The following is a 27,925-nucleotide window of genomic DNA, read 5'->3' as shown; positions in this document are numbered from 1 at the left end:
TACGGCGATAGTTTCAATTATGATGTAATGACTGGTTGTGCTATCGCTAATCTTATATTGTCCTACTGATAACAAAGTTACGGCACCAGTCCAAAAGCTGATACGCAAAGGCCGCACATTACTGATGCAAGAATGAAGGAGGAAAACATTTGGTCACGGTTCCCATTATTCAGTCAGAGAAACAACTAACAACCACCCGGTTGGCAAGCGGCTCAATAAGTATGGGGAATTAGGTGCCAGAATGAGTTCCATTTCAATTGTTCCTTCCTCTGGTAGCGATTGTGGCCATCCGATTAGTCGGGCAGACCGAGATGATTGATTTGTTATTGATGGGCGATTTGCGGCGAGCCTTATTCATTCGGGTATTCGAGGTAAGCCGACCTTGCTGATACCGAACTCATGATGGTCATCAGCAGTTGGAAACATAATAATTGGTGTGGGCAGTTCGAACGCAACAACTGAAACCGATACGATATGAATAAGAGGAATGTCAATTGAGCAATTCGTCATCGATTGACTGACTTAAGTGCGTTTTTTATACTGTTTTTGAAAACTCAAAACAGACATTCAGATTTTCAAAGATCTTAAGGGGGGGGTAGGGTCTAACGGGTATAAAAAAACACCATTTTCACGATTTTTTTCTGGAGCTATCGTTCAATCAAATGTATTCAAATTTTTTGCATTATACAAAGCATTGTTAAAAGAACATTTAGTAATTTTTTCGTACAAAAATATTGAAAAATGAGCCGGTGACGAAGCATTCTCGAGGATGCCTTTTAGAAAACAGGATTTGCGGTGGACACTGTATCTCAGCACAGAATCATCTGAAGTCAAAAAATCAGAGCAAAATATTTTTAAAAGATGTTTTTCTGGACCCCAACGTTTTTATTTAACTTAAAAATATTTTTATGAAATTTTTGTGGCTGTTTGAAGTAAAAACTACGATTTTTTACTTAAAAATCCGCCATTTTTCACCTGTAAAATCTCCCCAAAATGAAAAAATCAAAAAATAAAAACGTTGGGGTCTGGTATTTTATATATAGAAAATATGTTCCAAATTTGAAAAGAATCGGATAAGTAGTTTTCAAATGACGATGTCCACGGACTTTAAAAATGTGCTTTCGAGAAAAACGCGTTTGAAGTTTCTGCTCTTGCTTTCTTGCAGTATTAGATAGGAGGAGATAAAGGCCTATAACTTCTACAGTTTTGCTTCAATTGACTTGAAAATTTGACACAACATTCTTGAAATGTTTTACAATAAGAAAATAAAAAAATAAAAAAATCGATTTTTTGAAAATGTTAGACCCTACCCCCCCCCTTAAGTAGATTGACAAACTCCTTAAAAAGCTCGTACTTCAGAAAAAAACAGAAAGTATTTAAAACGTTCAATACTCACTGACTATATGTATGCAGAAGGAAGCGAGCACAACCATCCATCCCCAGCCACCATCCGGGGGTGTGGGAAGCCCACTTTCTTCCATCTGGGTCTGGGTCTGTGGATTGTGGTGCCCTTCCGGATCAACGCCATTTCCGCCACCATTCTGAGCAGCTGGCCGCTTTCTGGAAGCCGGTGGACCGTGGGTCATTTTGCACTATTTTCTCGCAATTTGTTTCTACACACTAAATCACTATCCACTCTTTTTCTGTTGACTTTTGAACTTTTGCACTTCACTTTTTTTTCCTAAGTCTGTATATTTTTCTTCTTTTGTGCTCTCTACGTTAGGTACAACATGATTCGTTAACTAGTAGATATGCTCCATCGGAAATCCCCCTTGGAGAGGAGATGAATTTGATTCCTTATTCCTTCTATTGCTGCTTCACAGCAAATATTTTTTTCCTGAAGTGCTCCTCGAATCATATGGTCATTTTCTGAAAATAAGAAAAAAAAATTAAATTAAGTCATCAATCTTCAGGACTTTTTTATTCTTACTTTCTAAACTAAAACCAGAGTTGTTAGCAAAAAAAACGTGTTATCGATGGGAAAGTTCTGAGCAGATTTGTGTACACGATCGATGTCTAAATGAGCTGCGCTGAAACGATTGCGTACCCTCGTTAAGTACCGCGGCTCCACTTGAGATTGTTTCCCATGGTTTTTTGATTGGTTTTTTGCTTGCACTTGTGCCGATAAGATTCCTCCCACGTGAATAAGCACTTAGGAATGCTGGAGCCATTAAGAGATATATGTCCCGCGAGTAAAGTGCGTCGACAAAACCATAACCATTAAAGGGGTTCGAGAAAAAAGTTTATCTTAAGTTTAACAAAATATATTTGGACAGTGAAATTCAGCGGTTTATTTTGAGCAATTTTCGAGCTTCATAATCTTTTATCAATTTCTGAAATAAGGTCAATACAATTAGTTTATGGCGACCGTTATTGGCCACGTACTTTATTTAATATTCTCTTACTTTATAAACTTTATTTACCGAACAATCTTGGTTGCCGAAAAAAATTCTTTGTTTTTGAGAAAAAAAATCAGACTGTGATTTTACCAAAAAATTCTGTGATGGTTTTCTGTGATACTATTTTCTTTAATTTCGTTAAAAATTCATTATAAATTGGGTCATTTTTACATTTAAATTGAGCAAAATAAATTTAAATTACCAAACTTATCATACTTTTTTATTTCAAAGAAAAAAAATCTAAATTTTATACTAGCCAAAAATTATAACTTTGGAAATCCAATTCAAATGAAAAAACTCTGTGTAATCTTCGAGATTTGCTCAAAATTCTGTGAAATTACACATTTTTCTGTGATTTCCGCAACCTTGAATGCCTATTATTTTTTGTTTCTGAACAAATGTTTTAGACCACAAGAGATAAATAGTTGCCCTAAAATTACTTAATAGACCAATAAAAATAAACCAAAAAACAACAAGCTCGAAACGAAATTGAGACATAAATAAATTTAAAAATAAAATTAAAAAAAAAGAAAAAAGACAGGAATGAGCATGTATGAAAAAAAAAATTGTATGAATATGAACAAAATCAGACAAAAATGTTAAGCAATTTTTGAATCATTGAATCAATAACAAAATTCAATTAATCCAATTAATTTGACTGGAATCAACCTGAAAATAAAACTAGAATAACTCCAAAATCTTAAAATATGTTAAACACGCAAGAAAATGAGGTGCAAAACCTAAAAATGGCACAAAAAATTGTCACATATTATGAAAAAGAATACAAATGAGATGAAAATAAGAAAAGTCAAACATGTGATGTTCCAACTCCAAGTGACAAAAAAAGAAATACAAATTTGATCCGAAATAAGTTAAAATAAAACTCAGAAAAATCGAAAACAAAAATGAAAAAAAAATGAGATATTGAAAAAAATTTTAAAACAAGAACGAAAATTTGACAAAAAAAAACAAACAAAATACAAAAAAATGCAGCAAAAAAAAAGATAAGATTATGGGACAAAATGGAAAAAAAGATGAACAAAAAGGCACAATCAACAAAAGTTGATAAAAATTGATAATAACGACAAGAAAATGCGGATAAAAATGATAAAAAGATTAGAATTTATACATAAAATTGGGATTTAAAAAACACATATTAGATGATAATTAGAAAATATGAACAGAAATGAGAAGAAATTTAACAAACTGAACAAAATGAAGTGATTAAATTGAGTAATAAACATTAAAATTTTGTCAAAAAAGATAAACAAATTTAAAGAACATGGTAAAATAGTTAAAACAAAGTGAAATAAAATAAAATAAAAATTTTGAAAAACGTGATAGAAATCGTATAAAATAATTGAACCAAAAATTTAATCACAAGACAAAAGGATAAAAATGCAAATAAAAATTGAATAAAAGATAAAATATACGCGTTGTAAGCCAAAAGATTAAACTGAGACAAAAATATCACAGGAATCGAAAAAAATTACAAATTTGTACGAATTAAAAAAAAAACAATATAAACCAAAAACAAATCAAATTTAAAATTAAATACAAAATAAAACCCAACGCAAAAATAGTACCAAAACGGATCAAAACGATTCAAATTAAAAAAAAAAAACAAAATTGTCAGGAATATATTTACCGGACAATAGTTTTTCAGGAATATGATAAAAAAAACTTGAAAAGATATAACTAAAATATTTCATAAATATGATAGAGAATCGAAAGTAAATATAAAAAAGTAAATAATGACAGAAATGATGCAAAACATGCCAAAAATAATATTTAAACGAAAAATTGTATTTTGTAAGGAAATTTGTATGGAAGAAGAAATTTATGCACATTAAATCATTCAGAAAATTTATTTTAGCTTAAAATGAAGTTGTTCTTCGATTTTTGGTTTTGAATATTCTTAAGCTTCAGTTTTTGTTAACATGACAAGCAGCTAGGCATTTTTTGAAAAAAGTTAGATTCAAAATCTGAATCCATTGAAAAGTATCTAAAAGTGGAAGACTTTGGTTGTTAGAGCTTTTAATAATTTCATGAAAGTTTTCAAATAAGCAGTCAAGAACGCGAAAATTCAAAAAAAATTGAGAATTTTTTTCTTTAATAACATCGAATGGCTTTTCTGGGATACAAGTTAGGTTTGTGCTTTGTTCACATGAATTGTACTGCAAAAATCCAAGGAATATTTTTCATTCAAAGAAATATTTTTTGGAGCTTTCAGTATCAGTACATCTCTGGCGAATTTGGAATGAAAAATTTTAGTTCCCATACAAATTTCCATAGAAAATTAAAACTAGTTGCGCTAATTCAGGACTGGATGAATTGCTTCCAAAAATTTTGTTGCTATTTCTGGCAGAAAAACAACCAAAAAAAGTTGTATGCAAGTGAGACTGGTCAGGATCCGTTAAAAAAAAAGTATCAAACGATTTTGGGTTCCTCTTGGGCCCAATAAAAACTATGCAAACTTGAGGATTTGAAATGGGCTGTAGCAAAAAATTCAAAATTTGTTGAATTTAGTATGGAAAAAGATTATTCAATCTGTATCTTATTGCTGAAAATTCAAAGAACAACTTGCTGAGGACCGTGAACCTCTAAGATGCGTTAATCAAAAGTTATGACGATTATATAACTGAATAATTAAATTTAATTTTTTTTTCGCATTTTATCAAATGGGAACCCTGCACTGAATGTGGTTAGAAGCCATTTTACGTTGGAAACTAGCTGGCGTGTTTTCCCATATGCAAAGCAGAAATGTTTTCGTGTCATTGGTTGATTCGAGTTGTGCGAGTTTGTATAACGGGTTTTTTGGACCAGAAATTGTTTCTGATAAAATACAAACCCCTTCCACCTCGGAAAAGCGGAGGTCCGTGAAGCTGCTGTGAAAAAAATCATGTTTACCAAATTTGATATAAACTACGTGGAAAACGATCGATTTGTGTCATATTTTACGTCGGTTTTATATCGCCCCCCTCCCCCATTCTGAAGTAGAAGGGATTAGTAACTTATCAGAAACAATTTTCTGCCCAAAAACCCGGTATACAAACTTTCACGACAATCGAAATAACCAATGACATAAAAACACTTCTTTACTGCATACGGGAAAACACGCCAGCTAGTTTCCAACGTATTATGGCTTCTAACCACATTCAGGCAGGGATGCCATTTGATAAAATGCGAAAAATATTAAATTTAATTATTCAGTTTTGATATCTTCATAACTTTTGATTGACCCATCTTAGAGATTCACGGTCCTCGGCAAGTTTTTCTTTGAATTTTCAGCAACAAGATACAGATTGAATAATCTGAGTTCAGTACAACAGTGAGGCAAAGTTGTCGAATTCACAGAAAAATCTGAAGTTTCACAGAATTTTGAGCACAATTTTCATCACAGAGTCTGTGTCACAGAACACAGAATTTTGGAAATATTCACAGAATTCACAGAGTTTTTGAATTCTGTACGTTTTTTTTTCCAAAATTATGATTTTTATGTCAAAATAATTTGGAGGATGTCAACTTGCTTTGGGAAAAACATGTTGATATTGGTAATGTTTATTGATTTTTTTAATAAAAATATAAAAAACTGAATTTTTCTTGACTTTTCAAAGAAACTTATGCTAATTCCATCACAGAAAATCATCACAGACTTTTTGGGTAAATTCACAGAAAGTCAGAAATTTTTTCCGAAAAAAACACAGAATTTTTTTCGGCAACCTTGCAGTGAGGATGTAGGATTTCTTGAACAAAAAGTGACTTTTTTCATACTCATTTACATACAAACTCGGATTTTTTTTTGCTACATCCCATTTCAAATCCTAGAGTCCCCACAGTTTTTATTGAGCTCAAAAGGATCCCAAAACCGTTTGGTACCTTTTTTTGGCACGATTCTGACCAGCCCAATGTATATATTTTGAAAGTTTGGCACAGATGCAACAAAAATATTGCAAAAATAACACTTTTTTTGGAAATGAACTTTAAATTGTATAGACATTTTTTTCTCCTTTTTGTCAATAACTTTTTTGAAATATGCAGATTATTGTTATATTTTTATCATATTTTTGTAGAAAAGAGTTTCACAGATTTTCTACTTTGTTTCGATTGAAAACTAACTTTTCTTTAATTGAAAGTTATCATAATTTTTGAAATGCTTAAGTAGCTTATACTTTTTGATCGGGTTTTCAAATCATCAACTTGGAAATTGGAAAGACAATTTTTTTTTCAAAAGTGAAAAAAGACGTTTTCTTTTCAAATACGATTTTAAGAGTTAAGAGGATGATGAAATTCTTCAACGGTTTTTGATCAGCAATTCTTTACATCAGTTCAACTGCTTGGAAGATCTCACGTGTGGCAAAAGTGTGCTTCAGAAAATAAATCCACTTGACTAAGCCTTATCCAGATCAAGTAATTAGGTGGCTTTTAAGCTTCAGAAGTTTCCAATAAGGACAGAGAAGTTTGCAATTTCGATTATGAAACTATGGAAGTAGCATATCTTATTTGAGCACTACCTAAAAATGCAGCAATTGTCAAAGTCCGTAAACACAATACAGTAATTTTAGCTGTTTTTAGTTTTCAACTGAAATGTGTGATTATGCCTATTTATAGACGAAGTGTAGTGTTTAACGTGCTGAGCAATTTCCAGCTATTGAACAAAAATCTGATTTTGAAATGTTGAATCAGATTTAAATTTTGACAGAATTTACTTAAAGCCAAAACAGTTCACTTTTCCACACTTTTCACACTGCATGTGGAAAAATTGTGCCAAGCTTCAAAGCTGAAGAGTTTTAAGAGTAGTACACAGACAAAAAATTTTAACTATTATATGTCACTGAAACTGCAACCTTTAAAATAATTCAACCAGTAATTAACAAAACCTGTAATTTTAAATTGTTTTCCTTAAAAGTTAACGAAGGATCATTTATTATTACAGCAAATGTCCTGTAAAAAAGTTGTACATTAAAAATTAAATGTCACGTAATTTATTTTTCGACCTGTAAAATTACGCTAAATGTCCTGCTCCTTTTTTTTACAGGACGTTTGCGTAATTTTACAGGAAATAATTTTTGCTGTTTACGAAGCCTACGAAATTTAAAAGAAAAATGTTTTCGCACAGAGGACGTAAAATTGAGGCCAGTAACTCTGAATTTCAGAAACAGTCTGTAGTCAATACATACATATACTCCAACTAATATTGTTCAGGGTACCACTTTAAAAAAATCTCTTCCCATATTCCCGGATCTTGATTTATCAACAGTATTTATGAGTTGTTTCGGATTGACTCTTTTAAACTTTGTGGGCACCTTCCCGTAGTAGGAACACACTACATAAAAAAACTGAACTGCCATTCACAAAAAAATTGATGAAACAAAAAAAATACTATCACTCAATTCGCACCTCGTGGTCACTGGGTCGTGTCGATATTTACACTTCGCCCGAATTCCAGATTCATGCTTCTTTCTTTCTTCCTTTCTCCAGCACTCAGAGGATCAAAGTTCAGTCACAGCTGATAATCGTGCGAAAAGACGTAAACAAGAAAGAAAAAAAACAGAATCACAACACCGTTGTATGTAGTTATCCCGTAAACCGTCCGATTAAAACTGAGAACGAAAATTCGAACAACCCATTAAAAGGCCGCCGACCAGCAAATGCCAAGTGTTGATAATGAAGTGAGGAGTAGCTAGCTGCTGGCTTGATGAACAAACGAACAACATTCATGGGTGTTGATGATAATGATGATGATGATGATGATGATGAAGGTTTTGATAAGAATAAGTCGTTGACGATTGCTGTTACTGAATCGAAATTCGCTATCAGTAGCAGAACTTTCAGCCAGCTAGTCAGTCAGTTCGTCACTCAATCTGACAGAATGATTAGTCGAGCAGTTCTGTTTTGTAGTCGAGTCATTGCATTTATTTAGACACATGCAGTTGATTTTTTTCAATGTTTTTTCATCAGCTGCAAAATTTATAATTTTTATAAATATATTTATAATTATAAATTACATTTATATTTTTTTTGGCGGTAAATTTTTCGTTATAACGTTCGTTTTTACTATCGGTAAGTGAGCTATGAAACATTTATTTTAAAAAATATCGTGATTGTCCTGGAAACAAGGTTTGTCGGCAAACAACAAAGCGCCGGGAGAAAACAGCGCTGTTTTCAGTTCGACTTTTTGTTTTTTCTCAATATTTTCTACAGGGTGGTAGCGCACGGCACCCTTCCAAATAAACGAATTTCAAATCAAATCAAATCAAAATCAATATTTTCTACGAAGATTTTAGTCTTCCAAGCAGGGTTGCCAACATTTTTTTTTCAAAAATCAGGGGCTGATGAAATAATAATAAGGATCCGTCAAAGTAACGGAAATTTTGCTCAAAATGATGACCTTTTTTTGGTCGTTGCCCCACACTTTCACTTCAGCAATGGAATCCAAAGCAGTTCTTTACTACCCATTTTTCATCGCATTCGCCAAAATCAGGCAGCAAATAAGGCACATGGGCACCGCTGTTTCCGAAAGCAATCCTCTATCGCTGATCATGCTTCACTCAGAGATATCAATGTGCCTGATTTTTCCGGATTTGCCTGATTTTTCGAGGATCAGCCTGACAACCTGATAAGCCATTGATTTTCTCTGATTTTTGAAAATATGCCTGATTTTGTCTGATTTTTGCGAATGTGATGAAAAACGAGTAGTAAAGAACTGGATTAGGAACCATTGCTGAAGTAAAAAACTGAAAATGTGGAGCGATGACCAGAAAAAAAAACCATCTTTGTGAGAAATTTCCGTTACTTTAACGTAGCCTGATTTTTATTTCACCAGTTCCCTGATTTTTGGAAAAAAATGTTGGCAACCCTGGCTCCACTAGGATCAAGTGTTTCAGTCATACACCTCAGTGTAAATGGAGAAAATTTTTATTTTGACTCCCACCACACAATGTACAAGCAATAACAACAATTTCTTCCTCGCTATCAGCGTTGCCACATTCAAATATTTACTCCCATTGCAAAAAAAAATCAAGGTTCTGCACCAATATGTACACCAACAATAAAAATGGTCATCAGTAGATAATATATAAAAAACCTTTTTTCATTTTTTTTGACTGATGTTACCATTTCAAATGACATATTTCTAATACAAATCAATTAAAAATTTAGAAGGTGTGTTGAAATCCGGAAGCTTCTTTCAACTGTGATATTTTTTCTCATAATTGATCATCTTCACATAAATCTGAATTCTGTCTGTTCTTAATAAAATGTTCAGATTTCTATTTTCTATTTCAAAACGTTTTTTGTGGTATATTTATTCGAATGATTAAATCAGAACTTATCTGAACCAAATCCAAAAAATCCGTCTTCTATGCGGATTGAATTTGTATCGAAAAATGAAGCAAAAATCAGTACTTAGATCGTACTTTTTTAGATAAGTCTGTACTTTTGGCAACCATGCCCACTGCCGTTTTGGATTTTATTTCTCAAAAAAAAGGGAAAAAATAACTGGTAGCCAGAGATGCCAGGTGGTTTTGTCAAAAATCAGGACATAGCGAAGAAAAAAAAACAAGACACCATTAGATTTATGGATTTTATATGGAGCTCTGCTTAAATTGCATAAATAATGGCGAAATAAAGGTACAGCAAACGCCTCAATTTATACAATAGAAGAGAGCAGCTTCTTGGCTGACCAGCAGTTTATATCGAAAAACACCAATTGAATATAGTATAAACCGAAGATTACCACCGGTAAAATGGGTTAAACAATTTTATTGCAGATTTTTTCTATGTTTTCATCATTTAACTACAAATTCGATACAACATCTCAATCATGTTTTGTAGAAAATCAGGACAATTCAGGACATTTCGAAGATAATTTTTCAAAAATCAGGAAAATTCAAGAGTCTTTTCTCGTAAACGTAACGAAAAAAACTTTGTTAGCTCACAGAATCCGTCTCAACATAATGCTCAATACATTTTTCGATTGATTTCAGGTAACAGCTTTGTGTAAGGGATCGGCAAAAGGGGTCGGTAAAAGGGGTCGTCCATATTAATTGTTCACTGTTTTTGTGATATTGACGTTATTATACATTGGATTGAGATGAAAATTGGCACACGGGAGTTATTAGGGACGAGCAATTGATTCCAATCATAAAATTTTGAGGCAGGGGTCGGCAAAAGGAGTCGTCCATATTATCTAATCACAGTTATAGCGATATGGACGTTATTAAACACTGGATTGAGATGGAAATTGGCACACGAGAATTTTTAGGAACAATCAATTGGTTCCAATTATCCAGTTTTGGGCCAGAGGTCGGAAAAAAGGATCGTCCATATTACCTAATCACTGTATTTATTAGTTATAATACAATGGATATGGATGAAAATTGGCACAGAGAAGTTTTCAAGGACAGATAATCGATTTCAGGTATCGAATTTGGTGTAAGGGGTCTGCAAAAGGGGTCGTTCATATTACCTTATCACTGTTCATTGTTTTTTTGCGATATTGACGTTATTATACACCGGATTTAGATGAAAATTGTCACACGGAAGTTTTCAGGGACGGATAATCGATTTTAGGTATCAAATTTGCACATGAGTGTTTTGGAAGATGGAAATTTGATTCCAGGTATCAGATTTTGTGTAAAGGGACAGCTAAAGGGGTCGCTCATATTAAATGTTCACTGCTTTTGTGATACTGACGAAATTTTTCATTGCATTTCAATGAAAATTCACGCATTAGGGCTTTAAAAGACGGATAGCCTTATTCAGGTATCAAATTTTGTATATCGAGTCGGTCAAAGGGGTCGTCCATATTACCTAATCACTGTTTGTGCGATTTTGACAATATTATTTACTAGAAATGATGAAAATTGCACCAAGGAAGTTTAAGCGACGTGCAATTGATTTCAGATATCAAATCTGGTGTAAATGGTCTGCAAATGGGGTAGTCCATATTTGCTGTTTATGGTTTTAAGATATTGACGTTATTATGAACCGGATTGAGATTAAAAATTCCGCACAGGATTTTATGAGGCGGACAATTAAATGGATGTAAAAATAAGCGCACGGGGTTTTTTGAGAAAGACGGATCGATCCGTTTTGTGGAATTATGAGTTAGAAGTCAATGCATAGGATCGATGAGAAAAATTTGTTCCCAGTTATATTGAGAATTGTGGGTATACAATTTCGGATAGTCATGTAACGAAAAAGCGTAGTAAATCAATAATTGAAAAGTTACATTCTAAATCATCTATGAAATTTGATGGCATCGATCAAATAAGAATGATTTTGAATCATGAAAAAACTCCCCTTTAATGCATTTAAAGCAACATAAAAGGAATCAATGATAAGGTTCTGAAATCAACCTTTTCAGGAATTTATTTCATATTTTTGCAAACATTTTAAGAAATTTCAACTGTTTTTCGAGCTGTCGAAAACTAGCGCTGAAAATTCACCTAATAATCTATTTTTCGACACCCATTTTCCTGGGTATGTTTATACTGTTTCCATGGTGTAAAAAACGCCGTGAAGTAGACAAGGAATATGCAAAATTCATATTCCTGTGCTAACAAAGGAGGTGAAAATGTTCGTGTCGAGAATTTAAACTTTTTGTGTCGAAAACTAAAATTGAATGACGAAAACTAGATCAACGCGGGTTTTAGTAAAAGGATAATAAAAACTTTGTTTTGAAACTTTTGATCAATAAAAAAGGTAGAGAATGAAGAAAAAAGTCTGATTCATAGAACCAATCATATTTGAGATGAAAAACTGTCGAAATTTAGGTATTTTACCCTACTAAGCTCTATTACTCTGTTATTTTTCAACGCAAATCATAAAACAGCACATCAAAACGCATCGAAATTTTACCAGCTTTTCAAATAAAATAATTTTAAAAATTTACGTGATGATCATTAAGACGAAAAATTGGCATGGTTGAAACTTGAAGTCAGTTATGTTGTAAACGCTCTCCAAGGTATGAAAAAATATTGTTTTTTCCTGCTTTGTTCTCATTTTTATAGAAGCGCGCCCTCCTTCCTATGTGAGTGCAGTTGTTCGACCATTGCTTGTTTTCGATGCAAAAAAGGAAATTTATTGACATAATTTCTTTCATAACTCTTAAAGGAGACATTGGCCCACATTGGTGTCTTTCGATGAAATTTGCACCATAAATTGGGTTATACAATGGTAGTTTTTGCAGAATATTTGATGATGCAAACGGTACTTTTTGAGATCATTTAAAGCTTATTTGAAATTTTTCTTGGTAATGGTCATTACGTAATTTTTTTTGAAAATTTTATTTGAAAAGCTGGTAACATTTCAATGCGTTTTGATGTGCTGTTTAATGATTTCCGTTGAATAATGACAGAGTTATGTAGCTTTGAAATATGGTTTTATTTTATTTAGAAAAACATGTAACCAAATAAAACTCAAAAAATAAAAATGTAAGAAATCTGAAAAAAGTGTGTTTTAAGTCGTAAAAATGAGCCCAATTTTCATTGTTGGTGAAGATCTGAAGACCCCCGGCGCAAACCCGTCAGATAACAAAAAAAAATCTCAATCTGACTTTTGTTTAAAATGCAATTTGTCTCTCTCGCACAGCTTGGGGGGAACAGTTGAAAAAATGCACTCTCTTTCACTGGACAAGCCGATTGAGGAGTTTTGCCTTCTATGCCTGGAAATATTATTTCACCAATATTGTTGATTTAGAAAGATGAAACCAATATAAAGCCGTTTTTCTGTCATTTCATTAAGCCAATCCGTCATACTAAAGGTTGCCAGAATTTTTTCAGCACGTATCCAGGCCAGACAAATCCTGGCATAATTATTTAAAACCTACCAACATCCGGGTAAATGATTTCAAAACTGACGACCAAAAATCCGTGCAATATTCGGTAAAATTTTGTCAAATCCTTGTAGAGTCTGGGTTTTGACAAAATTTGACCGGATATTGCACGGATTTTAGGTCGTCAGTTTTGAAATCATTTACCCAGATTTTGAAAGTTTTTATATAAAAATGCCCGGATTTGTCCGGCCCGGATACGTGCTGAAAAAATTCAAGAAAAAATATGAAAAAAAATTTCATCAAAACTCATTGAAAGATTTTGAATTGTATTTTAGACTTCCAGAAATCCTTTCATGATTATGTTTTTTAAACTTGCTCAAAAATGCTCGTTTTGGAGGCATTGATAAAAAAATGTTTGATTGGTTTGCCAAATAAAGTGTATAAATTCGGGCAAAACTCGGGCATTTTTCAAAAAAATCCGGGCAACCGGGCCGGGCAGGACTGTTCCCAAATTTTGTATTAAATATCCGAGCATACCCGGACTAAACCGGACAATCTGGCAACCTTAGTCATACTACACCCAAAATTCAGACTTTGTTCGATTTTTTTTTTTAAGATTTGGCGTGAAAGAAAGACTATGACAACAAACCCTCATCCACCATCTGGTTCAGGTAGTACACTGGTTAAGTTGTCGGATTGGGAAGATGAAGGTGAAAATTGTTTTGAGATCGATTTCCACTAACCGATGGCATTTTTTTTTGTTCTTGTTTCTGGGATGAATTATCCAATAGGATGAAAGTCTCATAAAATGATTTTCTTGTTTCGCTTGAATTAGTGGTCTTGTTTCATTTTCCTTGGAAGCTCGAGTCTAAATTTCAGCAATCAGTGCTTTTCCAATCATATCATCTTTGGCATAATACATGTTTCAGCACATTTTTGGCATAGAGTTAATTTTTTCTTTGGGTACAGATCGATATTTTTACGGCATCGAGAAATACTCAAAAAAAAAAAATCGTGAGCTCATAGCTCTGAATTTGACAAAAATATAATAGAAAGAAAGCCCAAAAATTGTCCCGTTTCATCACATTTTACATTATTTCGTTTCACTATCAGCTTTTAGTTTCAGTAACGAAACACCTGGAGTCTATGAAAATATTCTTATATATTATTCTATGAATATATTCATCATAAATAAATTTGAATAACGTCTGACTGAGATAATAAATACAACAAAAGTTGATGGAAATATCCCAGAAGTAGGTACTTACACAACATTTGTTGTGATAGAGAGTTAACAAATGCTTATAGGGAGCATTTTGTTCATCAAAGAATATCACGTGGATACCTACAATGAAAATACTCATAACTATTTACGCGAACACTCCCACAACAAATAGTTAGTTTAGTTTGACCACCTTATGGCGCATCTTACGCTAGACGAATTTACTATCGTTTTCTATTTGTTTGGTGAACTCGCCATTTTCTTATCTATCAAAATAATATTCATGTGCTAGCTACGTAGAAACAAGATAGATAAACGCGGTCTTCTGAATTTATATTGAGTTGCCAGCAGACGTTTTAAAGTCCATTAACCGGGCTTCCATCTAAGCACAGACTAAACAAGTTTGTCGCCACGATATCTCAATAAACCTGGAAGACCAATGAAGGAACTTCCTGGGGGCCTGTTCATCTTAGCACAAAAGACACTGTATCTCAAGTTGACATCGGTTCTTTACAATTTATACATGGATTTGCCGTTTTTTTTTAAATTGTCTCAAGTCTCAAGGAAAGCATATTATTCCTTGGGTCTCCAAGGAGCTTGGTGGGGTAAAAGTGCAACCTTAGTACTATACTATTTTTAGGAAATTTTGCAGTTGTTTTTCCGAAAAATCAAGAACCAAATTTGATTCTTTAGACGTTTGACTCTATTCTTTAAAAGAAATACGAAAATAATCGACCAACGCATTTAAAAGCAGTTGTGAAAATGCCTAACTGCTATCAAAACGTACTCTTACCTCACTTCTGGGGCAAAAGTTCGAATGTAAAAGTACGACCATTCAAATTTCCACATTTCATACAGATTAAGAAAAATAATTAGTTGTATGCGAGTAACCCCCAATCAGAAACATTAGTCATCATGCATCGTCAGCCTCTTCGAACTGAATCAGTTCAAATTACCCGAATCAGAACTCTTGTTTGAAATCGTAACCAACCATGGCCTACTTAGTTCCGAGTCGGAACAGAGTTCATTAGCGAACCCAAAACAAAAACACCAGAGCTGTGCGTTAACGACAAAGAAGAATGCAACACAGTCAGCAGTTTCACGGATTGTTACTGATATTTTTTTTAATTCTTTTTTTTCTGTAACTGTCACCACAAGCGTGTGTGGACAACAATAATCGACAAAAAAAAACCCTCAACAAGAACGGGAAATCGAGCGATTTTCGATGACCATTCGGGTAAACCGAATGTACAGACAGTTAGCTTGGAATAGCGCGCAATTTTAACTCGATTCTATTTCCGTCCGGCGAAAGCCCACGCTGCCTGATTTAAGGAAAAAAGTGCAACGCGCAATGCCGGTTGCACTGACATTTTATTTGTTGGAATTGTTATTTTATTGGAGAGAACATTGACGTCGATAACAAGAATAACGCCTTTACCTATTTAACTTAATAGAAGTTTTCGAAAATGGCAAAAAAACAAAGTTTCAGTACGCAATTTTTCAGTTTCAACGTGTATATTTTGAGCTGATTCGTATTATTATTTTTTTTACACTACACAGCAAAAACTTTCTAAAAGTATACGGAATTTAAAACACGAGTGATCTATTTTTTCACAAGTGTAATTAAAAAAAGATGTAATTTTCAACTGCTTTTGATGTAAATAATTTTGGTCTTTTTTCAAAAAGTGAAAAGAAATAAACTGTTTTGATTTAATTTTGCATTCCGGAATGCAAAGTCCAAACGATCGATGAAATTTATATCACAAATAGTGTAAATTTATATTTTGTGGATGAGATATTACAAGTTTGATCTAAAATTACATCAATAACTATGTGAAACATAACAGATGCAATGTTTTTTCGCGGCATAAGTGTTTATTACTTTGACTCGAGGTGGTGATTCTTGTACGACTAGCCGAAAAGTGTTGCTCGGAAGTCTCGGTTGTTATCCGCCCAGGCAAAATTCTTTCGGATAGGTGTATTATAAAGTGGTAGGTATATGAAATGGAATAAAAGTATTTAAATATGAAATTACTAAAATCCTTTTTAAATTATAGAAACGGCTTATTATTAAAAATCGACCAGGGAATAATGTGAAGTTTCCTTCAATTATCATAGTAGTCAGGTATAATCCGAGCATGCTGAAAACACTGACCCGTAAAAATACTATGTAATAATAAAGGAATCATCATATACAACATCTCCAGGCTGGCTCTGTTCTTGGTAGTGTATGACCGTTTTTTTTGTTTGGTGTTATTTTGTAAATATATACCACACGGAAATTAAATCCCATGATTTTTTTCATTAATCACATTAATCAGAATCGTAACACCTCTCTAGATGGAAAGTAATGACGATATTATCGGGAGTATATCACCTTATGATATTGTACACCGTGGTGTTTCGATAGAAGGTCCAGCAGTTGATCGGCAGAGCTCGATTGCTCGTGTTCGCCGGTTTCATCATGTTCACCGTGTTGAAATTGTCTAACGCGCCGTTTTACTGAAGCGGAGATTGCAGGTTCGAGTCCTGCCGGTGAGCCGTTATATCTTTTTCGAAAGGTTCATGATATTTACGGCTCATGTTCTTTCGTTCTTTGATAGCTCATGTTTCTCTAATTCTTTCCATCATCTACGAAAATGGATTCAATTCATTTCAGATTTTGGGCAAAGTTGATCATTGAATTAAAACCTTTAATTTCCAAATCTTTGTAGTCTTTTACAGTTTTGCCAAAAAAATGTACAATTGGTTGAATGAATTTTTACCCATTTTCCAAAGTCATTTCGAAAACAAGAGCTACTAGGAAAAAATACAAATAGCATAATTGGAATAAGCGCCTCCAAATAAGTCATAATCGATTCTTTAGATCTTGGTTCCTCGGAAAAATGAATATTTTGTTGCCTTGTGTTATTAATTTGTGTCATTTTTGTACCACTTTTAACTTTTTCTAAAATACATATGTGTCATTTTTGTAGAGAGATTCAGCTTTGGGAACACTGTCAGCATGAAGGTTGTTGATTTTTCTGAGTTTTAAATTTATTAAAATCTATCCGAAAATGGAAGTAAAAATTGTTTGTTTTTGATTAGATTAAAGTCTTTGATATTGTTAAAGTATAGGAAGTGAAGTAACATAGTGAAATTTAAATTAAAGTGTTTCTTTTTCTTCAAATTCCTGAAACGATGGTGGACGCCGTACTAGCGCTACGCCTTCCGGATCAAGCTTGGGGTGTTGAAAAGTTGATGGAGCATAGGATTCAACCGCCGAACGGATCCTTATTATTATTTAGATAAGTAATTTGTTCTAATTACTTCATATGGGTAAATAAGGGATAGTTTTTAAGGAATTATTTTTATTATTTTGATTGACATAATGAAGTCAGATATGTTTCTTAGCAAGCAGGAAATATTTCATCGGAAAATTGCACGGTTTTTATTTTGTGCAAACTTGAACGCAAGTTGCAAGTCAGATATGAAAAAGCCTTTTCGCTGCAAAGCCTTCCGCAGCATTACAGGCGTTTTTCTGCTGTCAGCTGGATATCACACATCCGAATAGCTTAGTTCCATTAACTTTATATTAGCGGATATTTATTAACAATTAAATTAGTTAGAATCATAAATCCAAAGCAGTGGATAGTCCATTTTAATTCTCAATAAATAAAGTGATAAAAATTTATGTAAAAATTATCTTGGTTAGGAATTCATACACCACACTTTTCAGAACTTTTTTTTTTCAAGGGAGTTTAACAACCAGGGTTATTCTTCCCTAATACACTTGTCAGAAATGCAATATCACTCAACCAAAATTGATTGAGGAAATAATTCTGTAATAGATATAGATTGTGATATCAGTTTGTCAGGAGAAATTGAGCGCAGGGAGTCCTTAATTAGACAAGAATTACAACCTGATAATTCTTCAAGAGATGTTGTTCAATCAAGGTTAAAGTTTTTAGGCTAAAATGTGAAAAGTTCAGTCAACCGAAAATTTTCGGTGATTTTAATAAAGCAAAATATAATCTCAGGCTGTTTTTTTAGTTTTCCTATGTTTTTGTACATAAAGTTGGTGGAAGCAAACGGTTTGTTTATCGGTTATTTTCTTATTGAAGACTAATACGAACAGCGCGTTATTACAATCAATCAAATAGCTTTATTGGCACGCATTTACATTCAAACTCATTTCGTTTCCATGCTGGCAGTGTTCCTGTACTATTTCCCTTATTATATGCTTATTAATAGGATATGCTAGATATTTGGACATATAAAATAGCTGAAACTAAGTCCTGTTCATATTTAGTATTTTATAGAAAGTCCTTTGAAATTAGTTTTGATTTTAAATAATCGAAAGTTCTCTTGAACAATAAAAGTTCAATTGCATGCTGTCTTCCGTCTGTCGATTCACTATTTTCTTTAATCAAACAGTTTTTTTGTGATTCAGCTATATTAAAAGATCGTTGTCAGGGTTTTAGTAGTTTTGTTTTTGGTTGATACAATTCTTCAATATTTAGTTCACTAACATACGACTAAAATGATCAAAAATGATAATTATTGGAATAAAATTAAAATCTCTCTAATGATCAGACAAAGCATGCCTCTACACAGAAAAAATTTGGACTATTACGTGTGACTAAAACTGCAACCTTTAAAATAAATCAACCTGTAATTTTAAATTGTTTTACTTGAAAGTTAACGAAGATTCATTTATTATTACAGCAAATGTCCTGTAGAAAAGTTGTACACTGAAAATTAAATGTCACGTTATTAGTTTTTCGACCAGTAAAATAATGGTAAATGTCCTGCTCCTTTTTGTTACAGGACATTTACGTAATTTTACAGGAAATATTTTTTGCTGTGTACGATAAACATGGTAGTAAAAGTTAATTTTAAAATATAAAGCTGGACAAAAATATGGTAATAAGCTAGAGTTTTACTTTTGGCAATTTAGTAACTTTTAACAAACAGTAATCTAGAGAATATAATGAAGAGAAAACTACTAGCACTGGTCAAAAGTGTTTCCTGATTGTATCCTTATACCCACACTCCAAAACAAATTTTTTGCTAGGATGCAGAGGTGACCTCGGTCCTAAATCGCAGATTTATATCTTTCATCCCGTTCTCTATCTTTCCTAACTATCCATTGATCACTAGGACGTGGCCGGCGCCGTTATTGATGTTCAAAGAGAGAGCATCAGTTTTGTACAATGAGAATGAGCTACTAATCCCAAGTACCATTCTTTTAACCTTTGTACAAAATTGATGGCGATGTGGAACTTGTTCTACTGAGCTACACCTGCGATCATGATTTTCGAAATGCAATTATTGTAATAAAATGAGTGATAAACAGTTATATCACTAATTGATCATTTAAAAAAAACAACTTTTTCAGAATTATTCATTTATTAAAAAATTGATATTGGAGTTTTTCGGGTTCAATGATTCAGGTGGATGTGAGTAGTCAATCAAGTTAAGCTTAGCTAAGCTAATAGATTTGTGTCATTTTTGTAGATTTTTTTTTGTTATTTTTTATGTAATTTTTCTGTCAATTTTTCGTCGTTTTAGAGACAATTGGAGTTATTTTCATGTTTTTTTTGGAAACATATGAGAGTCAGGTTTTAAATATTTGTTGATAATTTTTAATTCCTTTTTAATTTTTTTTATAATTTTCGTGTATGTCTTTGGTCCTGTCGTGTAATTTTTGTGTAATATTTGTGTCATTTTTTTTATTTCAGTGTCAATATATAAAAATTTTTGTTTTATTTTCGCGTCATTTTTAAACATTATTGACTCGGTTTGCATTTTCCATAATTTTGTTTAACTTTGGTCCAATTTTTTGTCATTTTGTGGCATTTTCGTATTTTTTCTGTATACTTTTATTAGATCTGAAAAAAAAAAACCATTTTTAAGTTACTCTATTGCCATTTATTTTCGAAAATTTTGTCAAAACTGTTATTTTGTCGTTTCTGTGAATTAAAGAAATTGAAAGATTTGCTTCAATTCAACCACAGTATAAGAAAAAAAAAAGAAAAGTTCATTTTTTTTTTGTTTCGATTATAGTCGTTTTACCATCTTTATGGCATTCGCGACTTTATCAACGTTCCAGTTGGCGAACAAATATTGAAAAACTTATCCGGTACAACTGTGTTTGATGTTTGCTCTTGGGCTCGAACTCGTGGATATCGGCTCAGGAAGCAACAGACTTGCCAACTGAGCTATATCACAAGCCCATAAGAAAAGTTCAGATACCGGTATTTCGATAGTAACTTACTATCTTCTTTAGTAAGCGTTCTTGAAAATAAATATTAAATTACTATCGTTCCTAGAATTACTCAGCCAAGTAGGCTTATTACACATGTTAGAAACATTATTGTCATTTTTGTAATTTTATGTATTTTTCTTTTCGATTTTGAAATTTTGACTATTTTTGCCATTTATAATTTTTTTCATTTTTAAAATTTTAAATTTTTGTCATATTTGTTTTTTTTTGTCATTATTGTCATCTTTGGCATTTTTTGTCTTTTTTGTCATTTTTGTCATTTTTTGTATGTAAAAGGTTGTAAGCTGGAGGAGGAAGACTGAATAAAATCTAGAATTTAAAAGGTGTTTCGAAACTTCCACAGGAATTTTCTCGAAACTCGTTGAGTGGCTCATATGACTAAATCAAAACAAACTCTAGATTTCTACCATTTTTGTCTTTTCTGTCATTTATGCCAATTTTATCATTTTTGGCACATTTGTTATGGTTGTCATTTTTGTCATATTTGTTAAGTTTTTTGTGTGTTTTGTCAAGGAATATTTAAATAAGGTAGTGCCGAGAGCCATTTTGGATTTTTTTGTGACGTCACAAAAACGATTGTACCGAAAATTTATATGAGAATGGTAGGAATTTCAAAGTTAAACACGTTTTGGAACGAAAATGAATTCCAATTTCATTTCGATTATGATGTAAGCCCTCTATTTACTATGTTATGAAGTTTTTTGGTCCGTTGAAGATTGCATTATGTCTTTTTTCTTATTTTATTAATGAATGTAACGTCGCCTTTAAGATAAAACGTGCAAAAATGTAGAAAAAATAAGATTTTAAAAGGTCTAGCTAGTAGATATTGAGTGTTCAACTGATTGTAATGATTTTAATTCAACCGGTTTACAATATACAATTCTTATGTAGAACAATTAACATCAATAAACGATTGTTAAATCAGTTTACTAAAATGCCAATAAAAGATTATTGTTTTATATAAAAATTTGTGTTTTAATCACTTTATTGTAATGAGGAGCTTTAACTGCACTGACTTGAACATTTTCATGTAAGACTTTGAAATAATTTTAAAGTTTTGCAAATTTCAATGGGGAAAATGCACCATTTTTTCTAACCTCAATGGTATATTTTATAGAAAAATTATTAAAAAATACAACTTTTTTGTACCGATCTTGAAGAGCAAGAATCCTTCTACAATAACATGTTATCAAAGTGGAAAATTTCCAGCAGATTCTTCGAATTATCAACGAAAAAGATAAATTTCCTAGTAAATTAACAAATTTTGCGTGATTGTGACGTCTCAGCCTGTACCAATACTAGAGCAGGGCTGCCTTGGCACTACCTTCTTTAAATGTTCCTTGGTGTTTTGTGCATTTGATCCCTTAAAATACGTTTCACTTAGAGCACCTGTATCCGTGGTCCAAACAGCCGGTTTAGACCCAAATTCCGACCCGAGCAACCGCATTGGTGATCCATTATACCAGTTTCAACTGAACTTTTTTTAGAGCTGGTATAAGGATTGATCCAAAACTGATGAGATTTGGATCCAATTTGACGGAGTGCTAAACCGTTTGACAGTTAATGGAACACGAGTGCAGTTGCCAGTTTTTTCATTGGATCGGATCTAATTTCTTTGGTTCAATTCTTGTATAAATTAGACCCAAGAATAGACCACGAATACAGATGCCCTTATGTTTCAGTCTTTTTGTTTGTTTTGTATTGTTTCAGAGTGTACATTGAACCTAAAATTGTCAATTTTAACTGATATGTACTGATAGGGAAATTTTCAATAGACATTATTGAAGATCTTGCGTAACGCACGCACTGCATTCGACTCAAAACACTCAGATGCACTTCTTTCTTTCTCCGAGGGTACTTACATTGCCATGAACTGTGTGATTTAATCGTCAGCTTTTTCCCCATAAGTCACGCATCTTTTCTTTGTTTTGGTTCCACTATCGGCTGCTGCAAGCACCATCGACGGTTGACTCATTAGACCACTATCGCTATTTTATCTAACTAAGAAGAACACTCAATTTTCCAGACCACTTGTCTCAAATACTATGCTGTATGATTCACTTATTATCACACACCGCCTACTGAGACGACAACGTCTGAGCGGCGAATTTCCAACGAAAGTGAAAAAGACCCCCCTCGTCTTCGTCAGTCTCAGAGTTCTTACTTTTCGCGTGCCGATCGGGTTGCTTGGACCGAGAAAAGTAAGGGGGAAACAATTCTAGAAAACCTACACCCCACATCAAGTGGTTGTTATTACGGCGTTCTATTTCTGTATCGAAGACGACGACGACGACGACGACGACTAGACGACGATGATCGCGTTTGTTGTTCTTGTTTCTTGCATCGCGTTCCGATTAAGGTGCGCGGCGCATGATTAATTGATCGGTTTGCTCCGCGATCGACAATTCTTAACAGATTGCTACTTCTAAATTCGTTACTTTGTAGTCACTTAACTAGCACCTTCGACCCACATCCGATCGCGTGTGTCGGTTGATGCTGTTCTGTTGAATGCACGACGTTTACTGAATTGCATCTGGCGGTTGACTGTTTAATCGTTCTAGCAGCACGAGCACGACTTTTCCTTTCGTTTCTTCCTCTTCCATATTACACTTAACCGATCTACTACACAACTGATCGAAACATTAATTAGGGTGACTCGACAAAACTGTCGTTGAAATTCCTTCTTGACCGTGTTTAATAAGAAATTTCAAAATACGGTTAAATTTAAAGTTCCTTGTAAAATACTTAAATCTAGTACAGACCAAAAAGTTTTATCGACAATTTTCTTGAATAAAAAAAATGAAATATTTACCCACCCCAGCAATGAGTGCCATCTAGCAGCAAATGAGTGACTTCTTCAGCTACTAATTACTAGCAGTAGCAATAGTAGTAGTGTAACCAAGTCTGTGGGAGAAATTGAGCCGAAGTAAATGTTGTCGTTCCCCCAAAACGACGAAGGGACGGATTAATCAAGTAAACAAACAGTTTAAACACATACACACACTCAGTAAGTCCGCGAATGGGGAACGCGTGCGCTATTGACCAATTCGATTAATCTACCCATTTGAAAGCAAAACAAAACGTGTCGTTGGCGTCTTCGAAGATGCATAAAACTTGATACTTTCAACAGAAATTAAATGATTAGAAATTATAGTTTTAATGATTTTTAAACTTTTTTCCTAGGAGTTCTAATATTCTGTGGAATCGGTAAACAAGTTTGTTATGGCAATGAGGACGTTGAATTTGAAAAAAAAAATACACAAAAATGTGCACGCCTTTCTAGTCCATTGAGCCCAAGACAAACCAGAACATTTGAAAATAGGTATCGAAAATGCAAAAAAAAATCTGCAGGAAGCATGGCGACCGTCAAAAAAGGATACAACAATTTGTCGACAGCATACGGTTTGCTGTCGAAAATTCGTAATATCAATTTTTACGGTCACTATGAAGAGTCATCGTGCTCAATAACTACAAAGCGCTTTTTGATTTAACTGAGTGGTTTCCGTTACAAAAAAACGAACGTCAATTACAGACGGATCCTCAAAGATAGCATCGTGTTTGTCTATTTTTCATCTCTCTTTTGCCACCAAACAGATTCAATTCGCATTTCTGGAGCCGTCAAATTGCTTTTTTTGAAAATAAATTTTAGGATAATCGCGGGAAGATCGCTACATGAAAACTTTGTAAAAAAGAAATATTTTTTTCATGAATAGAATGAGGCAAAACTGACAACTTCTTAAATGTTTCCCAGCAGTAAATAATTAATTTGAATTTCTCAAATTTAAATACTCACAATTTTGAAAACGTTTCTGTTGATTTGCAAAGTGAAATCATATTGTAAGGATTTTGTTTGCTTATTATTACAGTACCTATATAATTGTAATACATAACGATTTCTCAACTATCAACTATCAGAAATCAAGCAATATTTGCCAAAATTTAGCATTAGTTCAAAATCTTCCATGAAAATGTCAAATCTCTAATATGTGTTGTGAGCCTACTGAGTTGAATAATTCTACTGAATCAAAGCAATCGAAAGATTCCCTTTGATTCAACCACCGTGGAATGATAAAAATGATTTCAATGCAAGTAAAGAGGTTTTGATTGAAAAAATTACCCCATTGGCTATTGAACTGTGTTTCAGAAATTCTGTCATTCTATCGTTGGAAATTTTTCAACAATCCTATGAGGATTTCCTCTCGTACTCCAATGCAAAAGTCGTAATTGAATAACTGATTTTTGAGACAAAAATTTGATATAAAATTCTAAAATTCTAAAATTCTAAAACCTGACAATATCCGAGCACAACTGAGCAAATTTCTTAAGATACTCCATTTTTTGACATAAAACCTTGAAATTTTAGTAAAAGACAGTTTCAAGTTGCAAGACCAAGTCTTGATTTCCTCGATAATCAAGATTCAGATTTTTAAGATTTTCTGGATTTGATAGTTTTGAGTTCCTTGATTGCATTCATGTCGTTGATTTTCTTGATTTTCTTTATTTTCTAGAATTTCTTGATTTTTTTTTATTTTTTGGTTTTTTGATTCTCTTGACTTTCTTGATTATCTTGAATCTCTTGATTAACTTGACTTGATTTTCTTAATTTTCTTGATTTTCTTGATTTTCTAAATTTTTTTATTTTCTATATTTTCTTGATTATCTGGATTTTCTGGATTTTCTTGATTTTCTAGATTTTCTTTATTTTCTTGATTTTCTTGATAATCATGATTTTCTTGATAATCATGATTTTCTTGATTTTCTTGATTTTCTTGATTTTCTTGATTTTCTTGACTTTCTTGATTTTCTTGATTTTTTTGATTTTCTTGATTTTCTTGATTTTCTTGATTTTTTTGATTTTCTTGATTTTCTCGATTTTCTTGATTTTCTTGATTTTCTTGATTTTCTTGATTTTCTTGATTTTCTTGATTTTCTTGATTTTCTTGATTTTCTTGATTTTCTTGATTTTCTTGATTTTCTTGATTTTCTTGATTTTCTTGATTTTCTTGATTTTCTTGATTTTCTTGATTTTCTTGATTTTCTTGATTTTCTTGATTTTCTTGATTTTTATGATTTTCTTGATTTCCTTAATTTTCTTGATTTTTTTGATTAACTTAATTTTCTTGATTTTCTTGATTTTCTTGATATGCCTGATTTCCTTGATTTCCAGATTTTCTTTATTTTTTTTTTTTTTGATTTTTTTTATTGTTTAGTTTTCTTGATTATTAAATATTTTTACTTTTCTTATTTTCATAAATTTTTGTTTTCTTGATTTTCTTGATTTTCTTGATTTTCTTGATTTTCTTGATTTTCTTGATTTTCTTGATTTTCTGAATTTTCTTGATTTCTTGATATTCTTTATTTTCTTGATTTTCTTGATTTTCTTGATTTTCTCGTTTTTTTTTAATTTTCTTGATTTTCTTGATTTACTTGATTATCTGTATTTTCAAGATTTTTTTGATGTTCTTGATTACCTTGATTTTCTTGATTTCCTTGATTATTTTGAATTTCTTGATTTTCTTGATTTTCCTCATTTTCTTGATTATTTTAATATTCTTCCATTTTCTTGATTTTCATGATTTTCTTGATTTATTTGATTTTCTTGATTTCCTTGATTTCCTGATTTTCTTTACTTTTTTTGATTTTCTAAATTTTTTTTATATTTAAGATTTTTTGTTTTTTTTTTGAATTTTGGGATTTTCTTGATTTTTTTTATTTTCTTGATTTTCTTGATTTTCTTGATTTTCTTGATTTTCTTGATTTTCTTGATTTTCTTGATTTTCTTGATATTCTTGATTTTCTTGATTTTCTTGATTTTCTTGATTTTCTTGATCTTCTTGATTTTCTTAATTTACTTGATTTTCTTGATTTTCTTGATTTTCTTGATTAATTTGATTTTCTTGATTTTCTCGATTTTCTTGATTTTTTTGATTTTCTTGATTTTCTTGATTGTCTTAATTTTTATGATTTTCATAATTTTCTTGATTTTCTTGATTTTCTTGATTTTCTTGATCTTCTTGATCTTCTGGATTTTCTTGATTTTCTTAATTTTCCAGATTTTCTTGATTTTCTAGATTTTCTAGATTTTCTTGATTTTCTTTCTCTTCTTGATTTTTTATTTTCATGATAATTTTAATTTTCCTGTTTTTATTATTTTCTCGATTTTGTTGATTTTCTCGATTTTTGAAATTTCTGATTTCTTTTATTTTCTTGATTTTGTTGATTTACTTGATTTTTTGGATTTTCTTGAATTTCTGATTTTTTTGATTTTCTGGATTTACTTGATTTTCTTGATTTTCTTGATTTTCTTGATTTTCTTGATTTTCTTGATTTTCTTGATTTTCTTGATTTTCTTGATTTTTTTGATTTTCATCATTTTCATAATTTTCTTTATTTTCTTGATTTTCTTGATCTTCTAGGTTTTCTTGATTTTCTTCATTTTCTTGATTTTCTTGATTTTCTTGATTTTCTTGATTGTCTTGATTTTCTTTCTTTTCTTGATTTTTTTTATTTTTTTGATAATTTAAATTTTCCTGTTTTTATTATTTTCTCCATTTTGTTGATTTTCTTGATTTTCTCGATTTTTTTAATTTCTGATTTTTTTAATTTTCTTGATTTTATTGATTTACTTGATTTTCTTCATTTTCTTGATTTTCTGATTTTGTTGATTTTCTGGATTTACTCGATTTTTTTGATTTTCTTGATTTTCTTAATTTTCTTGATTTTCTTGATATTCTTGATTTTCTCGATTTTCTTGATTTTCTTGATTTTCTTGATTTTCTAGATTTTCTTGATTTTCTTGATTTTCTTGATTTTCTTGATTTTCTTGATTTTCTTGATTTTCTTGATTTTCTTGATTTTCTTGATTTTCTTTATTTTCTTGATTTTCTTGATTTTCTTGAAATTTTTGATTTTCTTAATTTTCTTGATTTTCATGATTTTTTGATATTCTTGATTTTCTTGATTTTCGTGATTTTCTTGATTTTCTTGATTTTCTTGATAATCTTGATTTTCTTGATTTTCTTGATTTTTATGATTTTCTTGACTTTTTGTTTTTTTTTTGTTTTTGTGATTTTCGTTTTTTTCTTTTTTTGTTGATTTTCTCGATTTTTTCAAGAGAAAACTCCATCGAAACACATAATAGCATCGTTTAATCGTATTTAAATCATCTTTGAATCAAGACACAAGTCACACATGTCAGTGCAATGAAGGTCATCTATTGCTTAAGTCATGATATTCATCATAATAAGTAGCGATGT

At 31.9% G+C, this 27,925-nt stretch overlaps 1 protein-coding gene across 3 annotated transcripts in view; it reads right to left on the bottom strand.

The window, feature by feature from the left end:
- The window catches only part of LOC129738726 (monocarboxylate transporter 13), an 80,281-nt gene that overhangs the window by 31,729 nt on the left and 20,627 nt on the right, over positions 1-27,925 (bottom strand). Inside the window, exons 1-2 of one of the 3 annotated variants that reach the window (XM_055729973.1) lie at positions 22,532-23,221; positions 1,397-1,869 (exon numbers count right to left, since the gene is read on the bottom strand). In XM_055729973.1, coding sequence (XP_055585948.1) covers positions 1,397-1,586 — 190 coding nt within the window. In that variant the 5' untranslated portion in view covers positions 1,587-1,869; positions 22,532-23,221. Of the gene's footprint in view, positions 1-1,396; positions 1,870-7,799; positions 8,041-22,531; positions 23,222-27,925 lie in introns of those variants that run through there. The other 2 variants (XM_055729975.1, XM_055729974.1) reach the window with 2 other exon arrangements.

The sequence above is a fragment of the Uranotaenia lowii genome, chromosome 1, assembly GCF_029784155.1.
Source record: "Uranotaenia lowii strain MFRU-FL chromosome 1, ASM2978415v1, whole genome shotgun sequence".
In the NCBI taxonomy this organism is placed as follows: domain Eukaryota; kingdom Metazoa; phylum Arthropoda; class Insecta; order Diptera; family Culicidae; genus Uranotaenia; species Uranotaenia lowii.
Note: the sequence above shows the minus strand (reverse complement) of the source record. Positions and strands in the feature narration are given on the sequence as shown.